We start from the raw sequence: 12,090 nt of genomic DNA, 5'->3' as shown, positions 1-12,090 counted from the left end.
GATTGCAGATTCAAGAGGTTCAGCAAATCCCTAATACGGTAAACTCATAAAGCCATGGCCAGATACATCATAATCAGACCACTGAAATATAAATATAAAGGAAAAAAACTCAAACCAAGCCTGAGGAAAATGATACATTACATTCACGGGAGCAATGGTTTGGATGATTACAGATTTCTCATCATAAATCACAGAGGCCAGATGACAGTGACACAACATCTTTCAAGTAATAAAAGAAAAGAACTATTAGCCAGAATTATATATCTAGAGAAAATATCCTTCATGACTGAAGGCAAAACAGAGGAACTCTTTGATTAAGGGAAACTAGAGAATTTGTTACCAGTAGACCCGTTCTTAAAGAAATGCTGAAATAAGTTCTCAGGCTGACAGGAAATGATACCAGAGGGAAACATGAACACAAGGACTGAAGAAAGAACAACAGAAATGGTAAGTAGCTGGGTAAATAAAATATACTACTTTACTCTACTAGGTTATTTAAGATATTTGACTTTTGTTAGCAAAATTATATTGTCCATTGAGTCTTCAAGTTATATAGATGTACTTAATATGACAACTATTACAGAAAGTGTGGAAGGTAAAGTGATACGGGTTGTATGCTTTAATTGAAGTGGTAAACTATACAATCTAGATTGTGTAAAGTGAGTTGTGTATACGGTAATCCCTAGAACAACTAAAACAATTATACAAAGAGATATAGAGAGAGATATGTCCAATTAGCCAATAGTTAAATTAAAATGAAATAATAAAAATACTCAGATAATCCAGAAGAAGGCAGAAAATGGGAAATGAGGGGACAAAAAAAGAGATAACAAAAAGAAAACAAATAATAAATGGCAGACACAAGTCCAACCATTTCAATAATTAAATTAAATGTAAATGGTATCTACTGAAGTACAGAGATTGTCAAATTAAATTTAAAAATAAGACAATATGCTGTCAACAAAAAATCTCCTTTAAATTTATCAATATAGATAAGACAAAAGTAAAAGGGTGAAAAAATATATGATGCAAACACTAATCAAAAGAAAGCTAGACAACAAGTTCGTACTACACAGCACAGAGAACTATGTTCAATATCCTATAGTAACTTATGGTGAAAAGAATGTGAAAATGAATATATGTATGTTCAGGTATGACTGAAGCATTATGCTCTACACCAGATCTTGACACAACATTGTAAACTAACTATACTTCAATAAAAATATACATATAAAGTTAAAAAAAAAACCAAAACAAAAGAAAGTTAAAGGAGTTATGCTAATATCAAGCAAAACAGATTTTAGAACAAGAAAAATTATCAAAGAAAAAAGAAGAATATTTATTATCATAAAACAAATAATTCATCAAAATATACAGCAATGTATATGTACTTATTAACAGCAGTGTATGTACTTATTAACAAAGTATATGTCTCAAAATATGTGAAGTAAAAATAATAAAACTAAAATGAGAAATAGACCAATGTACACCTATACTTAGAGACTTCAGTGATCCTCTCTTAGTTAGTGAGAGAGCAAGCAGACAGAAATTCAGTAAGATATGTAAGACCTGACCAACTAACTTAATGGTACTGACATTTAAGGGATGCTCCACCCAACAAAAGAAAAATATGTTTTTTTCAACCGTACATGAAACACTGAACATGATAGTCCAATTCTAGGCCACAAAAATAAACTTAACAAATTTAAAAGAATTGAATTATGCAAAAAATGATAGCTGATCATAATGGAATTAAACCAGAAATAAATGACAGAAAGATATCTGAGATATAGCCAAAAATGTGTTAATTAAACACCACATGCTTAAGTAATCCATTGTAAAACAGAAATACTCTTGTAGGGGTAAGGGATACAGAGGAAATCTCTCTACAGTTCCCTCAGTTTTGCTATGAACCTAAGTCTGCTCTAAAAAATAAAGTCTTAATAATTTTTTAAATAGAAAGACTTAAAAGAAATTAAAAAATACTTTGACGTGAATGGCAATGAAAATAAAATGTATTGAAACTTGTGAGATGCAACTAAAGCAGTACTTAGTATTAAATGCTTTAAAAGAGAAGAAGGGCTTAATTTAATAAAAGAATAATCTGTCTCCACATGAAGAAACTAATAAAAGAAGAGCCAGTTAAACCCAAAACAAATAGAAGGGAGAAAGTAATAAAGGTTAAAAGCAGAACCCAACAAAATTGAAAACAGAAAAACAATAGAAAGAAGACAATGAAACTAAAGGCTAATCTTTGAAAAAAATAAAATTGAGAAATCTGACTGATGAAGAAAAAAGAGGTAAGATACAAATTCCCAATATCAGGAATGAAATGTGGTTATCACTACAGACCCTAATGGCACTTAAAGACAGCTAAGAAGAGGCTCCTGAACTTAGATGAAATGGATTAATTCCATGAAAGGCATAAACTGCCAAATCTCAATGAAAAAGAAAGAAATAACCTGAATAGTCCTATATCGTGAAAAAAAAAAAGAATTTTCAACAAATGAAACTCCAGGCCCAGTGGTTTTCACTTGGATTCTATCACAAATTTCAGGAAGAAGTAATACCAATTCTACTCAATCTCTTCCAGAGCACTAGGGAGGAATAAGGCTAGCATTACATTAATATCAAAGTCAGACAAAGAAGAAAAAAAAATAACTACAGACAAATATTCTTCATTAACAGAAAGTGAAATCAACAAAATATTAGCAAAACAAAACCAGTAACATATAAAAAGGACAATATACCACAATCAAGTGCATTCACCTCAGGAAAGTAAGACTGACTCAATATTCAAAAATCAGTCAACATAATATACCATATTAAGAAGAAAAAAAGTCATGTGAACACATCAACAGATGAAGTTAAATCATGTGACAAAATTCAACATCCATTTATGATGCTTCTTTTAACAGTTTCTCAGTAAACAAGAAATAGAAGGAAATGTACTCAAACTGGTAAAGGATAAATGCAAAAATAATAGCTAACGTTATACTTAATTGCCAAAGACTGTTTCTTCCTAAGAAAGAAATAAGACCCACTCTTACCACAGTCAATATCATATTAGAAGTCTTAACAATGCAATAAAACAAGAAAAAGAAATAAAAGGCCTGAAGCTTAGAAAGGAATAAAACTGTCTCTATTAGCAGTTGATATAATTGTCTAATAAAAAAGAAAACTCCATGAAATCTATAACAAAGCTCCCAGAATGAATAAACAAGTTTAGCAAAATCACCAAACATAAGGTCAATAGGCAATAATCAAATGCATCTCTATATACTAACAATAAACAGCCAGAAGGTAAAATATAACAAAATAATACTATTTATTTCACTGAAGAGGATGTATACATGGCAAGTAAGCACATGAAAAGATGTTCATGATTATTAGCCATTTGAGAAATGCAAATTATAACCCCAAGGAGATAGCACTACACACTAATCAAAATGGCTAAAATAAATAAATATTTAATTTTTTTAATTCAGCATACACAAAAACTTTCAAAGCTTAACAATCAAAAAACAACCTTTTCTTTTTTTAAACAGGCAAAGGATCTGAACAGACACTTTGGAAAAATACATGTATGATAAAAATACACAGGAAGAAATGCTTAACATCATTAGTCATGAGGGACATGGAGCTTAAAACCACGATTAGATGCCACCACACACCTATTAGAAAAGCTACAATAGAAGAAAAATTGACAATGCCACACGTTGACAAGGACGCAGAGCAACTGGAACCCTCAAACACTGCTGACGGCGGGGCAACATGGCATGACCACTTTGGAAGACAGGTGGGCAGTTTCTTAACAAGGTAAACGTATACTTGCTGTATAACCAAACAATCCCACTCCCAGTAAAAATGAAAACTCATGTTTATACAAAAACTTTTACACAAAAGTTTATGGCAGCTTTTTTCATAATCATCCCAAACTAGAAAAGACTTACATGCGCTTCAGTTTATGAGTTAATCAACAAAGCAGTACATCAGTACCATGAAATACTACTCGGCATTAAAATGGAGCAAACGATGGATACACAGCAACGTGGAGCAATCTGAAGTGCATTATGCTAACAGAAAAGAGACAGACTCCAAGGTTATATATTGTATGCTTTGTATATTTTTCTAGAAGAGGCAAAACTATAAGGATAGAAAACAACCCTGTAGTTGTTAAGATTCAGAGGAGGGTTTGACTATACGGGAACAGCACAAAGGAATAGTTTAACATCTTTGGGTGATTGTGCAGGTGGCCATGCAATTCTATGCATATGCCAAAACTCAGAACTGTACAACAAAGAGTGACTTTTAGTGTATATTAATGCAAAAAATAAATTCATATAAGCCTTATGTATATATTTAACTTTTGTTTTGAAGAAGAAACATATATTGCTCAAAAGGCAAATGCCAAAATACTAATATTGGTACCTCCAAGTGATAAATCTAATTTTAAAATAATTTTTACAATCAATATGATTTTTCTGAAGTCGAAATATATAAATGTGCACACACATTTCAGAACACACTCTGTATGTTCATAGAGTTCTGAAATAAATACCATCTTGAAGCACTAAAATGCTGAGATGCACAGGAAATTAGGGATAATTAAGATGGAATATATTTGCTTCCCTGTGGTTTCCTGTATGGTACAAATTTTCTAGAATTCTATGTATTGCTTTTGAAATTAAATTGCTAAGCTATAACACAGCTTGACAGGTCTAATAAGTCAATATGAAGGGGCCAGACCATTGTCTGACGTTTTAGAATTCCATGCTTCTAAAGCACTGTCATAAACACATGCCATTTCCTCCAGATTCAAAATGAACATATTCTTGCCACTTTGCAAATTCAAGCAATTCCTCTTGTTATACTTGATTAGCCTGTCTTAATCCAGCCTATCAAATCAACACCCCATACTCTGCTGCACTCCACGATGGATCTGATCCAGGGGTCTCTCCCGTGCAGGGAGAGCTCTGTGCTCACTGTCCTCTGGCAGGACTACCCTACAGGTGAGAAAGGGGCCCTTTAACTGTCTAGCCACAGGCTGCTGGACACAAAAGAAAGCTAAATTGTTATGGAATCCTAAACAGTAAGATTTTTCCAAGAATGCTTGGATCACAGGAACATCTGATTCAATATGGAAAATTGTGCTATTGTTCACACTTCCACAGAAACATGTGACATTTCAGGGGAACACAGAAACAAATGAGAGCCCTCAAGAGCAGCTACTAATTTTGCTAAATGTTATACCAGACATGGGGGATGGCAGAGATGGGAAAAGAAGTGACCTCAACTAGTGGTCAGATGACTCTCTGTAATTTCAATAACATTTACAACTAAGAAAGGGAATGAGTGATTATCTCATCAACTATTTCCCCGACTCTGACAAAACCAGGCCCTTATTCTATGTTTGATCCAAAAGAAACACTTTCAAAGAGAGGCAAGAGGACTCTAAATGAAGTATTATACTCATTGTTCTTCTCCTAGGTTAGGAAAAAGCATTATTTAATCCTTAAAGTTTATCTGCATTTTACGGTCAAGTCTGATTGTACTGGAGAAAAAAAAAAAGTTGTAGTTTCACCCTCTTTGTATAATAGCCAAAAAAAAACCCCAAAAAACCCACCCAATTTTGTTCGGAGTACTCATTGAACTACTGGCCTTCACATGGTACTCTGTGGTTTTGACTGGCAAAGCTAAGTATCACAGTTACATAATGTATATGGAATCTCTTCTCAAGATATTTTATGTCCTGTTTAAAATTAAGCCATGAACTGGAGTCAAGAATATTTTATTATAAGTACATAAGTAAATATAAGAAACTCAAATGCATCTTTTTAGCGTAATTATGCAGTATATTCTCCCTTTCTAACATTTTTTTAAAGGTCAAAAATTCTTAGTATGTCTAAAAGCAAAAAAAATATCCTCCAGGTATACTTGACCATTTCCTGCGCTTTGAACACCCCAAGCTTTTCAACATCTGAGCCCTTATTTATCCTGCTCCCTCTGTGATTTTCTTAAATTCTTTTGCAAAACGGATTTAGATAACAAAAATAAGTACCTAGATTATATTACCTTAAACCTCTGCAAAAATGCCTTCACCCCAAGTAGAAGACCATGCCTTTGGTTTTCATAAAATCGTAATATAAGAAACCACTATAGGAATATTTCAATAGATATTCTGCTAGAAAACAATCAAAGGCATTATCTGCTGTGCTCCCGGATGTCCTTTATATGACTGGCTGAGTGATAAATAACCCTGAAAAGTCAGTCCCTGGAAAAAATTGTATTTTTCCTGATAAATTGTTATGCTTCCTTTAGCCCAGCGGTAGGAATAATGCAATCAATGTGTATACTTCACCTAGTCTCCCTGAAGATGAGCTAAACTTGTTTCTCAATTGCAATAAATAACCTATCCTTGGTGCCAAATTCATATTTTCCCTTTCTTTTATTTTAAACTTACAATTTTTTTTACAACATGTTATTTTACAATTTATTTTGAAATATGTTTAAATATATTTTAAATACAGGAGGCAGGGTTAATATATTAAGGCTGTGTCTTACAAGCCATTCCATGCTAGATTTCAAAACAAAAACAGCCTGGCCTAGAGCAGCACTGATCGAAGTAGAATGTGCAGAAGAATCACCTAATGATTTTATTAACATGCAGATTCTGATTCAGAGGGTCTGGAATGGAGCTGGAGGTTCCCTATTTCTACCAGGCTCCCAGACAAGGTCACTGCTAGTCTTTGCTAGTCCTTGCTAGTCCTCAGACCACACTTTGAGACAGGGTCTAACAAATGTTCTGCCCAAGCATGAATGAGAAGTCAGTACAGGGGAAGCAGTAACTATAATGGAACCCGAAGGCATGAAAACCTTCAAAATGGTGAGGACCACAAACTAGAGCAAATAGGATCATCACACTTGTTTCAACCTTGAAAAGTCGAAATATCTTAAATCCAGTAGCAATATTAATTTAACTTTTTATAACCACCGTCCCATTCATGTTTTTCAAAGTGGTTGAATCTGATTCATGTGTGAGACATCCTACTATACACATCTAAATGCAATTCTGGTTGATAGGTTTCAGAAACCCCTATTATTTTGAATGTTTTATGAGGAAATGGGACAAGAAAAGAATACTCATTAAAAACTTGAAAAGTTTTCATGTTTTTCAAATGTTTACTAAACCTGTACTCCAGCACTATTTTGACCCCTCAACATCCAGTTCCCTTTTCCTTTTAATTTATTTATGCTGCTTTAATTCTGATTTTTCATTTTTATTCTTTTGGGGGGTAATTATTATGTAACTTGGAGGAATATTTAATTAGTGAATAAGGGAAAGAATCTGCATCGTTTGAAGAAAACTCATCGCTGTGATACCGGTTAAGGAAATATGTGGACATCAGTTAGTTTAAATTTTCTTTCTTTCCAGCTTATTTCCAAGTGAGAGCACCCCTCCGGCCATGGTATGTTGCATAACAAGAGTTTCTAGAATACTTCATGGTGAAGAAAAGGCCTCATTTTTCCAGTGTTACTCAGTTTTTACTGATTCTCTTATCGCCCATTGTCAAATGCACAGCAACGTTTCGTAGATACAGTAGGCAAAAAACCTGTATTTTGGTTAAAGTTAAAATTAACCAGTTATCTAATATACATAAAGAACTAGCTGAGTCACCACATAAATACAACAACATTCAAGATTTTTTTCTAGGTCAGAGGATTTAAAGCCAAGTGTACTAGTTTTCTATTGCTGCTGTAACAAATAACCATAAATTCAGTGGTTTATTATTTTATGGTCCTGGAGGTCAGAAGTCCAAAGTGGGTCTCACTAGGCGAAAATCAAGGTATCAGCAGAGCTGTGTTCCTTCTGGAGGCTCTAGGTGAGAATTTATTTCCTTGCCCTTTCCAGCCTGTAGGCGCCTCCCACATGCCTTGGCTGTTGGCCCATTCCTTCATCTTCAAAGCCAACAATGTTGCATGTCTCTGACTTTCTTCCACAGTCACATCTTCCTCCAACTGACTCTTCTCTTCTGCCTCCCTCCACTTTTAAGAAACTTTGTGGTAACACTGGACCCACATAGATAATTGGGGCAAATCTCCCTATTTGAAGGTCAGCTGATTAGCAACTTTAATTCCCCTTTGCCATGTAATCTAACATATTCACAAGTTCCAGGGATTAAGATGAAGACATTTTGGGGGGATCTATTTGCCCACCCTACAAAGACAATGTTCCATTTCTGCTTACTACCTTGAATTTTCCCAAAGCACGTTTAGTCCTATAGTCCTTCAATTCTAGGAAAAGGAGCTCTTCGGGAAATAACTGTAACAGGATGAGATTACTGACAGCAAGCACTTGCATTTCAGTTTTTAACCATGAGCTCTGGTCATAGTGGGATAGCTCTCAGACTCAAAGAAAGATACGGATATAGCTGGAATGGTCATTGCCACATAGCCATCTGCTCCTGGATACATGTAGCCTGAGATTCTCCACTTACATTCTGGTACACTAATGTATCATGGAATCGGACTGTGGCTGCCAGGATAAATGCCCTGACTCTCTGTACCCCAAGTTGGCTAGAAAAGGGGCCTTCTCACTGACGTTTTGAGAAGCTAAACCCTCTTCCAAAATTGCTCTGATGAGCTTAGAATCATTAAAATTGTCCAAGGCACTACATAACAAAGTGTATTCAGTTTTTTTAAAACACAAAAAAATGAAAAATTAAATGGGTGTATTATAGTAGCATAATCTTTTCATGCCATTACTAAAGATTGACATGCTGGTTGTTTTAACAGCTGTACAATGCTTAAGCTCTAAATCTCTAATAAAAAGAGTAACACTTTGCATGATTGTATTTTAAAATATATTCTAGACCTACTTTCTCACAGGGACCCTCAACTAAAGATTTATTATATTTCAATCAGAAGCCACGGGGAGAAAAAAGTTTGAATGATGAGCTGAAGGCCCTATGCAAATTGAACCTAAATATGAAATAGAGTAGAAGTTTCAAATTCGAATTTATGGGCTGGATTCTAATACACAAAAGTATATTTGTAGTGATTATTACTTACAATAGACAAGTCTGACCATCAGATGCTAAAATATAAACTGTATGGCAGTTTAAGCAGAGTTAGGTTGGCTCTCCTACAGTTTCATGTCACACAAAGGTTACGAGAGGTCTATTGTTTCTTTTGAGCCTTGTTTTTTGTAACACACAGGAAGCAAGGCCAATGTGAGAAGTCATCATCTCTCTCATGTACCCTCCATGTCCACTATTCTCACCTGCTGATTCCCTCCCCTGCTTCCCCAAAACAATATCTAATGTAAAGGTGCTTCTGAGAACTGTTCGTAGTCCCTATGGCTCCAGTGGGGTCTCCATCAGTATTTCAGTTCCACACCGGTCCCTGGAAACACTCAAATGGGCCGTCTCTAAGTGAGAGCTGAAGGAACGGGATAAGGTAGTCATACAAAAGGAATTTTGTTCACATACCCAGTAAAAGAATTCTGAAAATCTAGGCACATATTTTTAAATAACATCTAAATATCTTTAATATAAGTTTGAACAGTTGAGAAGAGGACATGATTTCTAACGCTCTGATACATATTTATCAGAAACTCAGCTGTAGGTTTCACTTAGTCTATGGAAAAGGCCTGCTACCTGACATAACTGGTAGAGCCAATCTTTAGTGACAAGCCAATCAACACAATAAGACTTTCTGTCAAGACAAATCTGATTTCCTTTTTCAATCAAAGATGAAGATAGTTCTAGTGACAACCGTTGATCTGCTGAATGCTAAAAGGAACAGATAAATATAGCAAAGAGCCTTGTCACATGCTTGTCCCTTGGATGAATAGGGCAGAAAAAAGGAGAACTGACAGCATCACCCATGTTCAGAGGCAGATCAGTTTCAAGAAAGAGCTGGAAGTTGAGGAACCGAAAACTGAAACCCCTGAAACACTCTATGCTCTGGGCAGTCTTGGTGCCCAGTTTGGAGAGTGCTCAGGAAAACCATGTAAATTCCTCTCTGAAAGTATCTAACATGATACAAATTTAAAATGGCATTTCTATGCAAAAACCTTATGACTGCATTTCCTTGAGGGATCCTAAGACTGGAAATATCTTAAAATGGGTATCAAGTTCTCTTCATCAACATGGAGGGTCAACATTTAGGGATTATAATCTTGTTTCATTTAGCCAACCTCATGTTATGATCTTGGACGGACAGTTCTGGCGATCCAGGAGTTGATTCTACATTTTCTTTAGTCCTTGGAACTCCTCGCTTGTGTCTTAATTCTCTGACCATATTTGATCATCTTTTAGTGTGTGTTTGAGCCAGTCTTGGTTAACTTTCACCCTGAAGTTCCTAGTCTCCACCCCATGTCCTTATTTGGTCTTATGCTCATGTTCTGATTCTCTGGCCCTTTTAGTGCCAGAAGTTGATAAACTTTAAAAAAAAAAACAAAAAAAACAGAAAAACATCTGCAACTGCCAAGGCCATCGTGTTGGGCCAACAGAGGAGCTGCTTCTGCAAACTATTGTGAAATGTCTCCATGGGAAGATATGGAAATTGTAAAGCCACTCTGCAAAGGCATTTTGAAAATTGCTCTCTTCTAATGTTTCTGGGGGAGAAGGCTGGAAGTAAATTATTGACAATGGGCAAAAAAAGGTGCAAAGAAAACTTTATTAGGCGCTTTCTCTTCTTTATCAGGAGGACTTTGGTCCTTACAGAGGAAGCTCCAAGTAATTCGACAATACCCAGTTTCCTTCAGTTGCTGCAACTCGATCCCACGACGAGTGCTCTGGAAAGCACCTTGTGGGCGAATGGGTTTGAAGCCACTCTTGATCAAGGTCGTGTGATCCATTTGCTAAGTTGAGAATTTTCCCGAGTCACCTCTTACAAGCAGGTGTGTGTTGCCCTCCAAACAGCCCACCACCTGGCTGCGCCCCACCTCCGCTCGTGCCCTGGCTGCTAGGTAACACTGGGTGCTTCCGAAGGTGCCGCTGCGGGGGCAGCCAGGCCTTGAGACGCAGTCACTGGGGAAGATGCTGAAGGGGCGCGCGCGCGCAGGTGTTCGCGCACCCACAAACACACACAGGGTCGGGGTGCGGGGTGGGGGACGGGGGTGGGGAGGATGGTCTTACCAGATCAATGAACGTCAGGAATTTCCAGCTCCCTCCGTAGGTCTGATGCGAGGGCATTTCGATAGCTTTGTAGTTGCACAGGATAGAGCAGTAGGACAGCAGGATGGCCACCCGCAGCACCTGGCAGGGGACAAGCGCCATGTTCGCCAAAGGCCTGGGCGGGCTCGGCGGCGAGGAGGGCGGGCGGGAGGCGCCGGGCGCGGGCGGGCGCCCTGGGAACGCCGGCGCGGCGGCGGAGGGCAGGGTGGACGGGGCGGGGTGCGGCGGGGCGCGGCCCGCGGGACTGGCGCGACCGCGAGCGCCCGGGCGACCTCGCGGGCGGGCGGGGCGGCGTGTGCGGACACCGGCGGCGGCCGGGTGGGCGGCGTGGCGTCAGCTCTTTCGTCATCTCCGTCATTCTGCTGCTGCGTTCGCGGGGCCCCGGGAGACCCGGCTGAGGGCGCCCCCCTCAGCGTCCTGGGAGTGGGCGGGCGGCCTCCGAGGGCGACCCCGGCTCGGGGAGCGCGCGCCGAGCTCCGGGGGCCGCCGCCCGTGGCATGTGCCGGGCGGAGAGGGAGTGCGGCCCGGGGCTGAGCGGGCGCGGAGGGCCGGGAACCCCAGTGTCTACGAACCTTCCAGGCCCGGGACTTGCGGCCGAGGTCCCTGGGGTGGGTCCCGTTGGCCGAGTGACACTGGTGGAGGTGTGCATGCTGGGTGTAAACCCGCGCACGGGTAACCCCCGAGTGACCTGCTTTATTTGGAACTCATTTGGAATTTCAGTGTTAGATTACTGTTAATCACTATGAAATTCCCGTGCAAATTCTATTCCAGTGGATAGACTGCCCTGCGCTTTCCACAGGAGGTATATAAATATCGTATCAGTGTATAATAAGATAGACTATGAACCTTGGACAAGAGGCTGTAAAGAAAGGAGTGTCAGGTAACAGTTTCTGCTACAAAACTGCAT

General features: G+C 38.3%; 1 protein-coding gene across 4 annotated transcripts in view; it reads right to left on the bottom strand.

Moving 5' to 3' along the window:
* Positions 1-11,556, bottom strand: part of AIG1 (androgen induced 1) — a 222,965-nt gene extending 211,409 nt beyond the window's left edge. Inside the window, exons 1-2 of one of the 4 annotated variants that reach the window (XM_072965963.1) lie at positions 11,489-11,556; positions 11,145-11,307 (exon numbers count right to left, since the gene is read on the bottom strand). In XM_072965963.1, the coding sequence (XP_072822064.1) occupies positions 11,145-11,307; positions 11,489-11,541 (216 nt within the window). In that variant the 5' untranslated portion in view covers positions 11,542-11,556. The other 3 variants (XM_006197762.3, XM_072965962.1, XM_072965960.1) reach the window with 3 other exon arrangements.
* Between the last annotated feature and the right edge of the window lie 534 nt (positions 11,557-12,090).

The sequence above is a fragment of the Vicugna pacos genome, chromosome 8 (genome assembly GCF_048564905.1).
Source record: "Vicugna pacos chromosome 8, VicPac4, whole genome shotgun sequence".
Lineage (NCBI taxonomy): Eukaryota > Metazoa > Chordata > Mammalia > Artiodactyla > Camelidae > Vicugna > Vicugna pacos.
The sequence above is the reverse complement of the archived record's forward strand: the minus strand, read 5'-3'. Positions and strand labels throughout refer to the sequence as shown.